This window comes from Myotis myotis, unplaced genomic scaffold (assembly GCF_014108235.1).
Source record: "Myotis myotis isolate mMyoMyo1 unplaced genomic scaffold, mMyoMyo1.p scaffold_m19_p_8, whole genome shotgun sequence".
NCBI classification, from domain to species: Eukaryota; Metazoa; Chordata; class Mammalia; order Chiroptera; family Vespertilionidae; genus Myotis; species Myotis myotis.
In genome coordinates, this window is record NW_023416390.1 from 2,228,803 (window position 1) to 2,247,550 (window position 18,748).

The 18,748-nt window shown below is 48.0% G+C and overlaps 1 protein-coding gene across 1 annotated transcript in view; it reads right to left on the reverse strand.

Annotated features, from left to right (window-relative positions):
- The window catches only part of COL5A2 (collagen type V alpha 2 chain), a 139,513-nt gene that overhangs the window by 47,287 nt on the left and 73,478 nt on the right, over positions 1-18,748 (reverse strand). The window contains exons 4-11 of the mRNA XM_036319022.1: positions 15,397-15,429; positions 14,201-14,233; positions 12,755-12,808; positions 6,301-6,411; positions 4,755-4,832; positions 3,150-3,194; positions 1,479-1,532; positions 1,014-1,067 (exon numbers count right to left, since the gene is read on the reverse strand). Coding sequence (XP_036174915.1) covers positions 1,014-1,067; positions 1,479-1,532; positions 3,150-3,194; positions 4,755-4,832; positions 6,301-6,411; positions 12,755-12,808; positions 14,201-14,233; positions 15,397-15,429 — 462 coding nt within the window. The remainder of the gene's footprint in view (positions 1-1,013; positions 1,068-1,478; positions 1,533-3,149; positions 3,195-4,754; positions 4,833-6,300; positions 6,412-12,754; positions 12,809-14,200; positions 14,234-15,396; positions 15,430-18,748) is intronic.

Below are 18,748 nucleotides of genomic sequence, written 5' to 3' on the forward strand. Positions count from 1 at the left end.
GTTAGAATATTCTCCTGGGAGACGAGGTGACAGAGCGACTGCAGATAAAACGTCTCCCTCAGAAAGACTGTGCCCAATGCCCCACATGCACACCCCTGAGCGCTACGTCTGACGGGATCCACTCTAGCGTCAGCTGTGACGTTCCACTAATTTATCCAGAAGCAGCAATGACACCGGAGATGCTGGGCCGCCTTAGCCCGGCATGTCATCAGGATCAAAGTTCACCACGTGCATAGACATACATGCGGCACTGAATTCAATGGTGTTTCTTAAAACACTTCTTGCCATTTCTTTTCTTGTTATAAAAAATATTAAGAACTGCCACAGATGTGTTCCTTATGGCCAAATTCAGTGTAATCTGCTTAACCAAGTCACATGACACATCACGGGAAAATATTTACTTCGTTTAGTGTCCCTTGGCCTATCCATAGTTTTATCCTCAACTTTGGTACAAGGAATCCAGAAAAGCAGAGCTGTCATTGCATCCTGCTCTTTGATCAGTTTTTAATGTTAAAATCTGAAGTTGAGCCTTAACTTTAATTAAAGATCTGACTGAAGAAATAATTTTTTCAGCATCAGAGAGCAATGCTGACCCTGCCCTCCTAACGCGTATAAAATCCGCTCAATGACGACCTAATAATGATGGCTTCGCCATCAGCCCATAACCTGTCCCTGCAGATCACTGCAGAGTCCCACGGGAAACCCTAATGGAAACCCTGGAGAATGCAGGGCAGGGAGAGCACCTCACAACACCACAGGGAGAGCACTTTGAGGTTTTGTGAATCCTCTCTGAGCTATCACTGTCTGACACGAATGGAGGCTGACAGTGGGGAATGGAGTGGGAACGGACGAGCGACATTCATGTGGCACTGCCACTCCTCAGCCCCTGCAGCCCCCCTCTACCCCCCTCCTCCCCCCTCTACCCCCTTCCTCCTTCCTCTACCCCCCTCCTCCCTCTTCACCCCCCTCAGCCCCCCTCAGCCCCGCAAAGCAGACGAGGAAAGCCCACATACATCTTCACCGGGTTTCCCAGGAGGGCCCTCTGGTCCGCGAGCACCAATCGGACCCTAAGAACAAAACACAAGGGAACAGAGAAGACTTACCTATATTTACCTGCACCCACCAATGATGCAAGCCAAAATATTGTTGAAACAAATAAAAAAACAGAAAGTAGCTTCATCAATATTCTGAATGTTACGTTGTGTCCCTCAGGTTATGTGCTGAGCAGGAAAAGTTTACTTTCACAAACGCAAACATCGCAGCACTGTTGGCAGACCACGTTCACAGTTTCCGAATGTCAATGAGCTGCCACAGGAAAGGGGCCACACACAGCCCTAACGCGGCCCCGGCGGGCTGCGACTTCCCGCTGCAGGAGTGACGAGCTGGTGAGGGAACAGCGGGGGCACCATTTATGAGGAGCTGCGTCTCACTGGGCCTGCGTGCTGCCGTGACACTTACCATCGGTCCGTGACACTTACCATCGGTCCTGGCTCCCCAGGCTCCCCGGGAGGTCCTGCAGGGCCAACACCGCCCTGAAATGAGAACGAAGTACAGAGAAGTTATCGACAAACCACAGGGGGAGTCCCGAGTCCTGCGCTCCCCGAGGTGCCGGACAGCGGCTCCAATCGCTGGGGCGCCACTCCAGCCACAGGGCTGGGGGAGTTGCTTACTCGGCCACAACTCCATGAGGTTTCCAATCTGTGAAATAGAATAATATGGCACCCACTTCATTAGGCTTTCATATCTCCTTAGATCATTAATGCCCAGTGAGAACCTAGACTAGTGCTGGCACAGTGCTCAGTCAGTGGGAGTTATCTCCTTCCTCCTCCTCCTCCTCCTCCTCCTCCTCCTCCTCCTCCTCCTCCTCTCCTCCTCTTCCTCCTCCTTCTTCTCCTCCTTCTCCTCCTTCTCCTCCTCTCCTCCTCCTCCTCCTCCTTCTCCTCATTTTACTTCTTCTCCTCCTCCTCTTCCTCCTCCTCCTCCTCTCCTCCTCTTCCTCCTCCTCCTCCTCCTCCTCTCCTCCTCTTCCTCCTCCTCCTCCTTCTTCTCCTCCTTCTCCTCCTTCTCCTCCTCTTCCTCCTCCTTCTCCTCCTTCTCCTCTTCCTCCTCCTCCTCCTCCTTCTTCTCCTCCTTCTCCTCCTCTTCCTCCTCCTCCTCCTCCTTCTCCTCCTCTCCTCCTTTTCCTTCTTCTCCTCCTCCTCTTCCTCCTCCTCCTCCTCTCCTCCTTTTCCTCCTCCTCCTCCTCCTTCTCCTCCTCTCCTCCTTTTCCTTCTTCTCCTCCTCCTCCTCCTCCTCCTCCTCCTCCTCCTCCTCTTCCTCCTCCTCCTCTCCTCCTTTTCCTCCTCCTCCTTCTCCTTCTTCTCCTCTTCCTCCTCTCCTCCTCCTCCTCCTCTCCTCCTCTTCCTCTTCCTCCTCCTCCTCCTCTTCCTCCTTTTTCTCCTTCTTCTCCTCCTCTCCCTCCTTCTCCTCCTTCTCCTCCTCTTCCTCCTCCTCCTCCTCCTCCTTCTTCTCCTTCTCCTTCCTCTTCTTCAATGACAACTATGTTTTCTATTCACCAATGGTAGTGATATAAAATAGCTTAAAGTGAAACTCCATACCCATGATAATGACAGTACGGTATCATTGACTGAGACAAGAATTCTTTTTTCTTTCTTTCTTTGGAAAAATTATGTTCTACTGCCTGACAACTCACTACAAAAACTAAAACAGCTCCGCACCATTATTCAGCTGGTGTGCGGCAGGCTGCAGAAAAGCGGGCAGCGGTGTATTCTTTTAAAGCACATGCGTGGTCGCCGTGGCTGCTGATTCTAACAATACCACGTGGCCTTCCCTCTGTGGTCTGATTCCAGAGCCTCAGGGCTGGCACACACCGACTACGAGCATCTTCATCCCGACAGGTTATTTCAGAAGCAAAGGCACAGAAAATGCTTTGTACAGGGGGGCAGTCACATAAAGGAGCCAGACAATAAGACTTTAGCCCATCCACAACTTTGCAATCATGCTGCACGTTTCTAAGGAAGGAAGTAAAGATTAACTGAATTCAACCCAGTCAACGTCAAGGCCAGCTGAAGCAGCCGTGCCACAGAGGCCTTATTTCGATGTGTTTCTCTCCGTGAGACAGGATGGAATTTAATTACAAAAAGACTTACTTGCTGCCCTTGTAAACCTTGAGGTCCCCTGGGGCCAACAGGACCCTAAAATCAAGTGAGAAGAAAAGTTACGCACTCTTCGTGACAATTAGGTCAAACATTTAAAAAATGCGGCGTTGGCTTTAGAGTCTGGAAAAGAGAGGCGTGGGCAGCGGGAGATGAAGGCTCCCAGCTGTATCCTCTGGAATGCGGCTAAGTCCAAGGAGCCTGGAGCGGGTGCCCGGGGGGTGGGGGTTCATAGGCTCTGTGGGTTCACAAAGAGAAGTGCAGGACACGCCTGTGCCCCCGTGGGCCTGTCAAAGGGAACGTCTGAGACGGGAGGTCCTGCAGGCCCCGAGCCTTATCCCGCGCCCAGCGCTTCCACCTGCAGCCGGTGGCGCACCATCTGAAGGCGCCACTCGGACCGAGGCTCATGAAACGCCAACAGTAATGACCCGGTTGTTTCAAAGGTGAACTTGGAATTATGGGGGAGGGGCCGAGTTTTCTAGATGATTCCTTTTTTATTAACGTCCACGTGGAGTTCCCTCACGGGCTTTCCCTTTTCATTTAAACATGAGGTGGGTCACGGAGTCATAACCAAGGGAAGAAAAGGGAAATGCAATTTTAAAAAATTGGTTAATAAACGCCCATACAACGTCTTAAATGTCACATTTTAAAAAGTGAAATCAATGAAATCAAAATCAAGCTTGTTCTTGTGGTAAAAAGTTATTTTTTGTTTTTGTTTTGAATTGATTGGATTGTTAGCTAGTAAGAAAATGAAAGTTTCATTACAAAAATAAATGTGTATGTTATTTAAACTTCAAATGGATTAAAACTCATATATTTCAGAAAATGATCCCAAGATAATCACTGAATGAGACCATACTGCTGGTGACTTAAGAAATATACACACTGAAGCAGTGACTCCCAAGGCTGGCCGCCGGTGGGTGGGTGGGTGGGTGGGTGGGTGGGTGGAAGGCGGCCATCTACGTCGTCTGCTTCACCCTTATTGCCTGAAATTCCACTCAGCTGGGATGCTTTCGAGTTATGTTCTGAGCAGAAAAGCATGAAGCGCTGGTTTCAAAAGTGCCCACTCCGTCGGTGGGACGGCCTGGCCCCCGCGCCCGGCGAAAGGGCTCCTGGAGGAAGGGGAGCTGACGGCTGCTGGGGAAATCCCAGGGGACGGACAGTCACAGGTCCCTGCAGGACGCCCCGGGGCTGGGAGAGGCAGGTGCAGGGCATTAAGGGAAAGAGGAAATGAGAGAATACAACCGGCAAACCGGTTTCAAAGTTCTGCCAAATCACTATTTCTAACAACACAACCCTCTCACAATTGTTTCACTTGTTTAGAAAGCACGCTTTTTAAATGGTATCGGTGGTTACGTTTTAAAATTCCTTATTTTCTTTAAATAATAAGTAAACTATATAGACAGTCTTTATTAATTTATTAATGTCAATACTTGGCCTGGCTGTGGATGGGCCACCGGCTTTTAACCCGAGCGTCGCTGGGTTTGCTAACAGCCTGAGGGTCGTGGGTGGACGTGTTGAGGAGACGCCGTTGCTCTTCACGAGCTAACGCGGGCCTCCGTGTCAAGGTCCTGTCATTAGCAGGGACTGGGCACTCACCACTGAGCCCGGCATCAGCCCCATCTGACTGCCGAGTCCGGCTTTGTCGTCCAGCCCGGCCATCTGTGCTGAGAACGGCTGCAAAGCAACGTTGGACAGTGCAGGTCAGAGGCAGGTCTCTAACCCACTACACAGGGGAATGTGCGCACGCTCCCCGGCCGCCCCACTAAGAATCGTTGTAAACTTTTGCTTTAAGCGAGAAAAGGATCAAGTTGTTTTCCACTGTGTGCGTTTTGATTGAACGGCCTCCCACCAAATCGCTATCACAGCGGTTCTCACCCTGTGGGTCGCGATCCCTTTGGCGGATGAACGACCCTTTCACAGGGGTCGCCTAAGACCATCCTGCATATCAGATATTTACATGACGACTCATCACAGTAGCAACATGACAGTGATGAAGTAGCAACGAAAATAACTTTATGGCTGGGTCACCACATGAGGAACTGCATTTAAAGGGCCAGCAGGTTGGGAACCACTGCTCTATGACGATCCTGTTTCAGAATGATGGCTGCAATGAGCCAAATGTCTGAGACTCGATAAAGTCATGGATCGTGCTGTTAGGTACGGAGCCGGTCTAATCCACTTCAGTCGTAAATCTCTATCGGGCTGCTTCCCAGGGTCTGGCAGGCCAACGTCTGCACGCACCTACAAGGAGCTTTTAAAGACTCTGGATTCCATGTCGGACGATGCGACTCAGCTGGGATTCTACCTTCCTGCTCGTGGCCAGCAAGTTTTAAACTGTACTTATTGTAAGTTAATAAAACTTTTATAAACATTTCAGTGGAATTCCTGAATGTTCCAAGAACTGGCAACAGTTGGACCTGCTCTCTCTCATATCTAAACACTCTGCTAACCCAACTGACCAAAACCGTCCACATACATTTCCAATGTCCCATTAATCTCCAGGTTTTAGTGCGAAAAGAATGTGTGCATCGTTCGAAAACACAGATTGGCAGTTCCTTCTACAATCAGAACAAAGGGACGAACTGCTGTCAAACAGAAATCCTGTTTCAGGGCCCATGTGTTTCCCGTATTGCGCCGTGCAGCCCACTCACACATCCCCCGTCTGCCACCAGGGACTCAGAGGCGGTCGGAAAGACATTTGCTTTACTTCCAACAGAAACGAAGGCTCGGGAACCGTCGGGCACATTTGCAGTGCCGCTCAGTGGCCCTTTCCCATGCGCCACCGGAGCCGTGTCGTCCTCCCTGGTGGGGAGTCACACGGATCTCGTCGCCCCCTGAGCCTCTCTCCTTCAGGGGGGGCCCTGCTCAGGGTCCTTAGAATCAGCAGGAAACAGAGTTCACAGGCCCAGGGCTGGCCTGGAGCACGGCCTCTGAACCAGCACTTAAAAAAAAAAAAGCTGCTTTGCGTTTCCCAACAATTCCCTGTGGATTTCTTAGTTTTATCCTTGTTCATAGCAGCACTGCATTCCCTTGGGGGCTCTTACAGTCAAGGGCCAACAGCTGAACCAACATGATTTTAAATCACAGCAATAAATAAAAAACTTATTATATGATAGAAACATGAACGATGCTTCCAACTCACCCTGCTTATGCCGTCGGGTCCTGGGTGGGACGGGTGCCCGGGAGGCCCCGGGGGCCCTGGTTGGCCAGGAACACCTGGCTCCCCATCAATTCCCTGCGGACCACGGGGACCCTGGGAAAAGAAGCCGTGGAAATCAGATCCCACTGCAAACGCCAAGTGCACAGACTTCTCGATGGAGACGGTGCTATTACTTTAAAATGAACAGCCTTGTCCATGAGTCCAACCATGACATTCTGGAAAAGGCGAGATTATGGGGACAGTGCAAAGGTCAGAGGTTGCCAGGGGTGGGGGTGGGGTGAACAGGGGAGCACAGAAGAGTTTTACGGTAGTGAAAACGCTGTGTACCCCATAATGGTGGCTATACATCATTACGCACTTGTGCCTTAACTCAGTGTACGATATTGACAGAAAACGCTTATTCCCTACGGACTCCCATGGGGATGCTGATCACGGGGAAGGCTCTGCATGTGTGGGGGCGGGTGTATATAGGAACTCTCTGGACCTTCCTCCCAATTTTTATGTTAAAAACATAAAAAGAACAGCACTCCAGCCACCTACAGTTATTCAGCCTGGTCACAGCCTATACTATTGGGGCAGGTGCATTCTGGGTAAGAATTTTACTCTTGATGTGTTAAATCCACAGGAACCAGCCTTCCTGGAGTAATGATAACATTGTATCCAGTGTTAGAATAACACTGTATCCAATGTGTTAGAATAACATTTTATCCAGTGTGTTAGTATAACATTGCATCCAGTGTGTTAGAATAACATTGCATCCAGCGTTAGTGTAACATTGCATCCAGCGTTAGTGTAACATTGCATCCAGTGTGTTAGTGTAACATTGCATCCAGTGTGTTAGTGTAACATTGCATCCAGTGTGTCAGTACAACATTGCATCCAGTGTGTTAGAATAACATTGCATCCAGTGTGTTAGTGTAACATTGCATCCAGTGTGTCAATATAACATTGCATCCAGTGTGTTAGAATAACATTGTATCCAGTGTGTTAGTGTGACATTGTATCCAGTGTGTTAGTGTAACATTGCATCCAGTGTGTCAGTACAACATTGCATCCAGTGTGTTAGTGTAACATTGCATCCAGTGTGTCGGTATAACATTGCATCCAGTGTGTCGGTATAACCAGTGTGTCGGTATAACATTGCATCCAGTGTGTCGGTATAACCAGTGTGTCGGTATAACACTGTATCCAGTGTGTCGGTGTAACATTGTATCCAGTGTGTCGGTGTAACATTGTATCCAGTGTGTCGGTGTAACATTGTATCCAGTGTGTCGGTGTCACATTGTATCCAGTGTGTCAGTGTAACATTGTATCCAGTGTGTCGGTGTCACATTGTATCCAGTGTGTCGGTATAACCAGTGTGTCGGTATAACATTGTATCCAGTGTGTCGGTGTAACATTGTATCCAGTGTGTCGGTGTAACATTGTATCCAGTGTGTCGGTATAACATTGCATCCAGTGTGTCGGTGTAACATTGTATCCAGTGTGTCAGTGTAACATTGTATCCAGTGTGTCGGTGTAACATTGTATCCAGTGTGTCGGTGTGACATTGTATCCAGTGTGTCGGTGTAACATTGTATCCAGTGTGTCGGTATGACACTGTATCCAGTGTGTCGGTATAACACTGTATCCAGTGTGTTAGTGTGACATTGTATCCAGTGTGTCGGTGTAACATTGTATCCAGTGTGTCAGTGTAACATTGTATCCAGTGTGTCGGTGTGAGACTGTATCCAGTGTGTCGGTATGAGACTGTATCCAGTGTGTCGGTATGAGACTGTATCCAGTGTGTCAGTGTAACATTGTATCCAGTGTGGCAGTATAACACTGTATCCAGTGTGTCAGTATAACACTGTATCCAGTGTGTTAGTGTGACATTGTATCCAGTGTGTTAGTGTGACATTGTATCCAGTGTGGCAGTATAACACTGTATCCAGTGTGTCGTTGTAACACTGTATCCAGTGTGTCGGTGTAACATTGTATCCAGTGTGTTAGTGTGACATTGTATCCAGTGTGTCGGTATAACACTGTATCCAGTGTGGCAGTATAACACTGTATCCAGTGTGTCAGTGTAACATTGTATCCAGTGTGTTGGTGTGACATTGTATCCAGTGTGTCGGTATAACACTGTATCCAGTGTGGCAGTATAACACTGTATCCAGTGTGTCAGTGTAACATTGTATCCAGTGTGTTGGTGTGACATTGTATCCAGTGTGGCAGTATAACACTGTATCCAGTGTGTCGGTGTAACATTGTATCCAGTGTGTTAGTGTGACATTGTATCCAGTGTGTCAGTGTAACATTGTATCCAGTGTGTCGGTATAACACTGTATCCAGTGTGTCGGTGTAACATTGTATCCAGTGTGTCGGTGTAACATTGTATCCAGTGTGTTAGTGTGACATTGTATCCAGTGTGTTCGTTTTCTAGAATGAGCCTCCTCACTGGGCCGGGTTTTGCTGTTCATGAGCAGTTTCTAAATGTGCTCGCCTGTCATAGATCACAGTCAGCTACGTATGTGCCTGCTTAACAACCCCTCCCCCAACAACAAAAATGTGAAGGACCCTGGATTGTAGTTCGTGGGTTTACTCTTTCTAACTCTTCAATGCTTCACATGGTTCCCAGCACGAAGCTGACATGTGCTCGTTACACGCTCTCGGCGCACTGTCTTCTCCTCGCCACCCCCAAGGCAGACCAGACCAAAGCAGCACAGGGAGGTGCAGTGGCCCCGCCAGCCTGCTCCTCGGAGACCGGAGCGATGCCCTCCAGCTGCCCAGCTCCCCTCCTAACCCCCATTCTGAAGGCTGCGTGGGGAGTGGCCACGTCCTCAGCCCAACCTCCCTGTTTCCACAGGGCTGGTTAACTATGTTCTGGCTCTTTATCCCCAAAGAGTCCTCGCCTTCTCTAAGAAGAAACCAAGGACGAGAGAACTCAGAAGTCAATGGAATTTTCATAGTTAGCAGCACGGACTGAGAAAACTATGGTCAGTGTGTTGGAGTTCAATAGTAACAGAAGCTTCTCATGCCTAAACGTGAGACTACGCAGCGCCCCGACAGTGACTGCTCTGAGCGGAGGGAGCCGCAGCCGGAGGGGAACTGCAGAAGCTGGGCGAGGGGCAGTCTGCACAGGATGGCATGGGAGAGGGCACAGGAGCTACTCGGAATGGTAACCCATGCGTTTGAACATATGCAGACATTCATATCAGCATGTTCACTTCCTGGAAGAGTGGGGCACATAAGCCAAGGCATCTGTTCAAATAGAAGGAGATAACTTAGCCAGAAGAAGTGGCATTTTGAAAAGTATTTTCTTGGAAAATTATTCTCATCTTTTAAAAATCAAACCTTTTCTGACTCCTAAGCCCCTGACAACTCACTGGACTCTTCCCATGACATGCATGTGAGTGGGGGATGATTTTAACTGCTACCGAGGGTTTCTGAATCATGTGTGTGGGCAACATGAACTGCGAATGTATGCTGGCAGTGGCTGCAGACAGGGGAGGAGTCTACACCACTCAGAGCCTGGCATGGAAAACTAAGGTGTTTTGAAATTGAAATTGCAAACTGAATACTAGTTATTGTTATAAACAAAAAGTAAGCTGACACATTATTTCCGCTTTCAAAGAGGTTTCCAAAGACAAAACCAAAACTGCATCAGTGCTGATGGGATTAAAGAGCGGTCTGGGTGGTTTAACCCGCAGCGGCAGGTCCCGGCCCCAGGCCTCTGCGATTAATAGTCATGTTTCAAACTCAGCTCTGAAGACAGCCCACTTTTTCGTAGACTTCATGATGCATCCTGTGTCCCCATGGCATCTCCTTAAACAGTCAGGGTAACTATTACGCAGACTGAGGTTAAACTCAGAAAAACTATCCAAAATGAAGTAAACATAATAAGCAAGATTTTAAGAGAAAATAAGAAAAAATATGGTAACACGTATATGAACATTTTCACTGATAAATATTGAAAACAAAAACTGTAATTTGGGAATGCACTAAACGATACATTTTCCCATTCCCAAGCGAGCTATTCACACAGGTTATATCAGCCTCAATGTTCTCTTCAGAATGGGTCCCTCCCACCCCCAGGATCCCCTAGGATCCCGGGGAGCCATGTGCAATACCAAGTCTTGGAGATCGCCACTAGGTGGCGACCTTTCAACGTCCACAAGTAGGAGTGATGAGGACCCAGAATCAAGTTAATGCACTGCTGGTTAGTAGCATGACAAACACACCAACTGTTATCTGTTGGGGTAAGAGCTGGTCTATTTCCCACTTCACAGATGTTAAACAAACCCACAGCTGTCAACTGTCACGTGCAGCCAGCACTCAGCACCCCACCGACTGCCATGTCTGACAGGTTGCTAGTCTCCCATCGCTGTGAGGTTACCAGGACCACACTCTTACAACTGAGGGCCTGTGATGAGAGACATTCGTGATGACCACGGGCTGATCATGAAGGCTCTGAGAGCATCTCTACGTCAGTCGTTTTCAGTCCGTCTTGCCTCCCGAGGGACATCTGACAACATCGAGAGGTGATTTTAGTTGTCACAGGTGTACGAGGCCGCGGGGCAGCTGCTGCCACGGCATCTGGTGGGTAGGAATCAGCAATGCTGCCAGACATCCTACAAGGCTCACGGAAATGTCGCCCCAATCAGCAACAGAACTGAGGCTGAGGAACCGCTCTACGCCGTGAGCCTCCTGCAGTGTTTGATGGCTGTGGGCGTAGCGGGGGAAGATGGTATTTATGATGGTGGTACCTCCTATGTGTGTCAGCCACAGCTCTAGTCCAGCTAAGCAGCTCCTGCAAGCTGTGCGACCTGAGGCCAAACATTCTACCTGTGGGTGTTCTGTGACATCATGCCAATATCTTGACATTAGCTTTGGTGGGGGTATTTACACCCGGGAAATCAGCAAGCGCTACAGGCACTTTATTTATTTATTTATTTGTAAGGAGTCAGTTGTTAAACACTGTCACACCACTGCTACGATTAAGAGAGGAATCGTGAGGGGAGGGGAGAAGAAGAGAAGAGAAGAGAAGAGGCGTGAGGAGTAGATTCACTAAATCCTAACAGGGATTCTGGAAGCCCAACCACTATTTCTGTCGCAATTTTCACCCAGACTTAGGATTCATGTTATCAACTATCCTCAGCACGAACATATAGATGCACAATGTTTTCCACATGACCCCCTACCCTACCACCCCCCTTCCACCCACCTTTGTCATTCCAGACCCTGGACAGACACCTGAGGGCCAACCGCAGTGTGTAAGCGCCCCGCGGGGGAGCCGGTGCAGAGGACAGCAGTGAAGGATGAGGCAGACGACCATCGGACACAGCTTCCTGCCCACCCGTTGGGCCAGGCCCGCTCCCTGGGGCACTGCGACTACCCGCATGTCTACACACACCACCCACAACCCCAGCTCCAGCCTTGAAAAGCAGATACTGTTTCATGCTTCTACACACGGCATCAAGTAAAACACACAATTGTATCAAAGAAGAAAACAGGGCGGCAAGAGTTCCCAGTATTGTTTTTCCTCATTTATATATTCAAGGTTGTCTGCTGCTGACCCGTTCATCCATTTCTCCCGTTTAGATGTGGATAAATGCGTATTTGAAAGTTAACAGTCCAGGGTTACATTTTAGGACATATCATTTGACAGAAAATAAAAGAGCACAGAATTTCCAGATTGAAACATAAGATAATGATAGCAATACACTAATTAGTCCTGCTATTCAGTATATGAAGGACACGAGCTTCTGTGGGTGACACAGAGAAAGAACTGCTGTCCTAGGGCAGCAGCAGGGAATAAGGGGAAACGTCTGGCATATGCAGACAATATTCTCATGTTTTACCTCAAAGGTAGAGAATGATTATTTACATTTTAAGGCACTCCCTTTGTTCTGGCCACGGGTTTGTTGATTTTTGGAACCACCCCTTCGATGGCTCTGCAGAGCCGCTCAATGAAGCAGCAGCATGCCGCGTGTGAAAGGAATTCATGGCACCCACGTGAAGAAAACCTGTCCTCAATCAGTTTCTTTTCCCTTCGTCCAGTCTGGTTATCCCGTGGCCACCACGGCTCCCACAGCTCGGGCGTTCTATCTCATCGTGCGTTCTTGGCATTGCTGACTCATGAGTTACAACCTCGGAAAACAGCATGGGGTATCCCTTATATTCCCTTAGGTTCTACTTCATTCTAACTTGACCTCACAAAGGACCAAGACAGGTCATCTGTGCCATCGAAAAGGATAACCGGTAATTATTAGCATGTGATCATTTCCTCCGAATCAGGAGACGGACACAATCTCCTCACGACCTGAACTGGATGTTGCACTGAAGGGAGGTGAGGGAGGAATAAAGCCACCAGCTCTTTGCTGCACCCAGAGAATGGGGTCCAGGGGCCCAGTACCCAGCACAATTCACACCAAGGGGCCCGCCGTCAACTCACAGGCTTTCCTTTGGGGCCTCTGTCTCCTCGGGGTCCCTGCGATCCTGGAGGGCCCTGAAGCAGAGAACAATGGTTACGCTGCAGAACACGTCCACACTCAGGGGGTTTTGTTTGAAAGGCTTGCTCGGGATCAGAAACTGGAAGACGGGAAAATCTCCCTTCGTTCTGAATTCAGCTCAGTCACAGTAGGAAATAAGCCACGTGCACATGGAAGCTGTGTGTATAGAAGGGCTGTTTACTTTAGCAGTGACGCTAAGGCCTGTAAAGCATGAGCTGTTACAGCACAGCCCCGTGGAGGCCGGCGTGCTCAGCGTACTCGTTGGAACAGGCATGGCAAATTCGTAAAGATCATTCCTGTGGTCTTGTCCCTTATCTATGGGCACAGAGACATCTGAGAGCGACAGATGTGCGAGCTCCGGATGTCACTGGTCTGAGCGAATGCCTGAGTTCACGTTGGTACCTGATGCCCCAAGTTACTCACCAGCACTCGCATCGCCAGTGGACACGCTGGGAAGAAAGCTCTTGCCCCACATGTGCCTGCAAGAACCTCACTTCCTGCTGCCTCATCTCCCCTGTCTCTTTAAAACCCACTCAGAACCTCCAAACAGTAACTGCGGTTCTTTACCCCTCACCAGGACAAGCGAGTATTGTCTTTCGAAAGTGGGATCCTTGTGCTCATGTTTAAACCTGCTCTTTTTCTACAAAACGGCAGTGGCCCAGAGAATCCCATTCTCTTCAAAAGAGGTTCAATTGAGTTAAGGAAATTAGGCTGTGCATTTGCTCAGTCCAACAGCCAGCACTGCTTAAAGGCCAACGCTTCCGGGGGCTGGAGCAGGCCTGTGAAGAAGGCCTTATCGCATGTTACTTCTGCTGATTTAGTGTCTTAAGTCCCACAGGAACCATGTGTGAGGGAGTGTGTGTGTGTGTGTGTGTGTGTGTGTGTGTGTGTGCGCGCGTTATCCATCTAGTTACCTATGAATGCTACTGCGAATCCAAACCTGAAATCCGAAATATGCTATTCCAATGTGTGATATCTCAAATTCTACAGCTATATAATTTCATTTCATCAATAGATAAAATCAACAATTGTTTCATTAAACAGATAAGAGTAATCCACCTTTAACACAGCAGAGAAGTACGCCCCAATGGCAATGCTGAAGTTAACCTAAACCAACCGTATACCCACCGGCTGTTTTGCCCTTCACCTAGCAAGAGGGGCGCTGACCCGGGAGAAACAGCGGGCACCGCACCTGCAGGACCAAGTGGCCCTGGCGCCCCTCACTGCCGCAGCGGGAGGCCTGCCCTGGAAGCTGCTTTAAGAACTGCCGAGGGCCGCCAAGCGTCCGTGCTGGGCATTCACTGCCTTTTTGTGGCCGTGAGATTCATGGACATGCCCCGTCCCTTCCCGAGCTGCCAGCGCCGCGGACGCTGAAGGGAGCTACTCACCGAGGGCCCGGGCCGACCACGGATGCCTGTCACCTAAACGAGAAACAACATGGTTTGCAAAGACGAAACGTCTATCTCCGGAGATTTATAACAGTCAACAGTCAAACAAAGAGGAATAACAACAGCCCCAGAGAATTGTTAAGAAACAGGAAGGCTGTCGACTGAGGCCCCTTCCCTCCGGGAGCTGAAGCCCTGGGACCCCCGCGCCGAGGCCGGAAGGCAGCCTGGCGGGGGCGTCGCAGCCCGAGGCCGCAGGGCCCTCCATCCCTGGCAGCTGCACAGCTGGAGCTGCCTCCTCTGCGTCGCCTCTCTCCTGCGAGACGGTGATCGGGACTATGAATGACCCCTCACGGGCTGTGCCGAAGACCAGCAAATACCTGAGAAGCACCTAAAACAGCACCGAAGACACAGGAAGCACACGGAAGTGTTTTAAATGAAAGGGAAACGAATGATCTTCTCTTCAGGTCACCTGTTCAAAACAAGCCGACCTACGGCAAGGCGAAACGCCGACACTGCCAAGCAAATCAACGAGCACACGCTTTTTACTGACGGAACGGTAGCGGCTCCTTTAAAGCCACGACAGTGGTTGCTGAAGAACTGTCATCCTATTTAGTGACTTGCGTTTATCACCTACAAATCTAGGTGACCCTGAAGAACTTTTATACAATGTGTGTGTGGGGAGAGGGGGGGGCATCTGCATACTTTCAACAATAAGATAATTTTTAAAGATGACAATACACCACACGAGTCTCAGGCAGGAGGACGGCATGACCGTGTCCAGAGAGTGGACGCCCAGTCTTGCTCTCTTGGGATCACAGGGCTACTATACTACTGAAAATGTGTGTCTAGGACTTTATAGTCACATGCAACATATTTATTTTTGTAAAACCCTGATTTTCACCGTTAGTTATGGGACTGTAAAAGTCAAGAATATTGTACTGAATAAGCATTAAGTTTTATATGAAATAAATAACCTATTTTGGTCAATATTCAGATTTGTATTTAATAAACATAAAAGTTTATATTAAAATTAACGATTATATTAGAGAAGTAATCTTGGTTTGCTTGTTTTATACTAAAAACTTGGTTATAAAATAACAAATTTCCCTTTTTTTGAGAGTATGTACCTGAGTGTAATGTACAGCTCTTAGCTAGCGGGTGGGAGGGGCGTGAACGTGCCATAAACATGTACTCACAACAGGCACTGATCCGGGCTCTCCTTTCTCCCCCTGTGAAGCAAGAAGAAAACTTCAATTAGCAAACATGATGGTTTGTTGAACATGAACATGTCATCCTACAATATTCTATGCAAACCCTGGGAATGTCTATGTAAGAAACAGAACAATTCAGAAGAGAGAGTTAATCAATTTTGGATATTGAGTCAGACATTATTCCTGAGAAAAAAGACGACTCATCTGAAGGCTACAAGAAGAAAGTAAAGCCCATTCCGTTCTTACAACGGCCAAGCCCAACGAGCTGACGAGACCAAGAAGTGCCTGTGACCAACACATGTCAAGTCGAAGCAGGAGGCGCTACCTACACGCGGCAAACTAAGCGTTCTAGGGATTCAGACACGTGAGCGTTCACGCGCACCTTCCACGCCACCTAGATTATCATCACGTGCCCGATGCCGGTCCTAAAACCCGTGCCACCCTCCCCTAAGACTCCTGGGAGAATCTGAGAAATAACCAGAGATACGAGTGCTCCACTTAATAAAAAGAAAGGGGAAAAATAAGAAAAGATGTGACAATATTAGGTAATTTAATATCTGAGGAAAACCTAGAAAAAATATTGATTGATAAGAAAATAAAAAATAACATAAGAAACTATCATAATCTAAAGTAAATAAAGCCAAGCACTTTAATTTGCTTTTATAAGAGATGTATCAAACACAAAAGGTGTGGATGGAATTTCTTTTGATTCTTAGAACCTTAGAATCTCAGACGCTGTGTTTTGTTAGCATGATGCCAAGCACACAGGATAAGTAACAGTGGGTGAACTGTCCCGACAGATCCCTATTTTATCACATTTTGCCTGGGTTTTGTATCTCAGGATCTGTCACCCAGCCGACCTGGCCTCCCGAAGGCATAGCCCTGTCCGCTTCGCACCCTCCGCGAGTTCTATTTTAATTTCTTCTTTCACATATATTGTTCTTTAACCTAATTATAAAAATAATACGAGTTCATGGTACTTTAATACTTTGGGTGATTACTAAACAAATTAAACTGATTATTTCAGCGCAGTTTTCACTGAAATTTTTTAAATAGAGAAAATAAAGAATAATCTAAATATCTTACTCAATACTCGAGTTAAGAGTAATATTAATTCAAGTTAATATTATTGTTAATATTAGTTTCCATCGCGTGTCTGAACTTGGTTTGCCTAATAAACACCTCACTACTTTACTCTCAGATTTTGTCTTCATTTTCACAGTAAAGAATAACATAACAACGAGTGCCCTTGCTTATGAATGTTTGTGTGGCCTCTCTAATGAATGCGTGTGACATATCTCTAGAAATTAAAGTTGTCAATTAAAGACAACACATGTTTTAAAGATTTCTTCCCGAAGTCACCAAATTGCACTCCCAGAGGCACAAGCTAACTACACCCCCGTGTCTCACGCCTGAACACGTGCTGTGAGGTGAGACTTTAAAATCCTTTCACAGCCTTGGTGGGCGTGGTGATGGGCTCCACGGCAGAACCACAAGGTCATGCCCGCTGCTTCCCAGGCTGAGGCAGCGAGTGTCTGCAGGTCAGGGCAGACTGAGGCCTCGGAGAAGAAGCAGGAAGAGGCTCCAGGTGAGTAAGTTCCAGGGATGGAGCCCGCAACCTCGGCCTGTGCCCTGGCCGGGAATCAAACCGTGACCTCCTGGTTCGTAGGTTGAGGCCAACCACTGATTCTCACTGGCCAGGCAATCATTTTAATTGTGTAGAAGGGATATATAAATCCATGCCCAATAAAAAAAAAAAAAGGACCTTATTTTTTTAAAGTTTCTTTCTGGAACAAGTTTAAAAAAAGAAGTAAAACGGGAGGATAAATTATTTCAGCCAAAATGAGAAAAATAGGAGAGCATGCTAAAAATGGTTGTGAAATCTCTGTCCTAAGAGACCAGCAAAAAAAAAAAAAAGTATGCTTTGTATTCAGAATGGAATCTGCTGATGTCTTTCTTAGCTACATTGTTGGTTTATTTGGTATCTCCTTATGCGCTCTCTGCCTGCAATATTCGATATGGGATTACATATTCCACTGCCAGGTTCTGATAATGCATTTGTCTAATGTGTCTACGATGCTTATTACTTTGGAAATAAGCCACAAGAGTAAATATTTGCTGCTTTGTTAATATGGGCATTTTAAATTCCTTACCATGGGCTTTGTTAATGAAGTTTATTTATGTGGAAGGATAACTTATCTAAAGTGTAACTAGATTTGGTTTTTATACCCATTTAAGTACCCAAATTCAGATGAGAATTAACAGTTTAATTTTATATCTGTTACTTGCCATTCAAGGCCCCATCACTTTTATAAGATGGGGTGCTTGCCCCACTACCGCCTCATTTGTATTGTTTGCCTCTATTGAGGGTTGTGATGAACAAATGAATAAATTATAATAAAACTCAGCATTGACATGCCCCAAGCACCTGCGTTTCTAAGCATCACCTGCTCTCGCTGCTGGGACCCTGGTGGCCAGGAGCAGAGCGCAGCTGCCCTGGCACCGCCTGGCTGTGCCCTGCCCTGCGCCCCGGCCGCCTTCGGGAACAGCCGGAACTCAATGCCAGAGCCACCCTGCCCTTCGATGCTGTGCGCGATGCCTACAAACCAAGCCGATTCCTTCAGGGCCGTCCTTGGGTCAGTTCTTTTTTTATTTCATGGATCTTCTATGTATTTATCGAGTTTGAGACCTGAACTCAGACGTTTAGGTTTCAGCTTTCCTAGCTTTTAGATCTAAACTAAATGTGAACTGGCACTGGCAGGCCTCTCCTTTGACCTGTGTCAATTAAGACAAAGGTGTGATGTGGCCCGCGGCACAAGTGCAGCCGTGCCCTGGCATCCGCTGGCCAGCGCCGCCTGCATCCCGAGCACAGCACTGCTGCCCCTGCGCCCGGCCCAGCACTCAGTGCAGCGCCAGCGTCTGCAAGCGGAGGACGCGTTACATGTGCCGGTGATGTGGCAGCAATTGCCTTGAAACCTGGGGTGACTGCCGTTTCCACCGAATCCTGTGCCTCCCACTGGGATGAGACAGAAGCAAATGCCGCCGTTCCCACGGCAACCAGAAAGCCGAGAACACAAGCAGGAGAAGTGGACTCTCTTCACTAGTGGGACTACCATTTCCCCGGCGACTGGTGGGTGACGGCCAGTGTGGGAGGCCATGGCCATCGGAAACTCCTTTCCTCCCGAGAGTAAGGCTTGACCTTGGAACTAGATTTTAGGCTCCTTGAAGGTGAGAAAGAGGGGGTGGTATGTGTTTGGTAAAATGCTCAATTAATTCCTTTAGCTGAATCTTTACTTCCCAACTAATGGAAGAGGGACCACAACTCTACTGAAGTAGA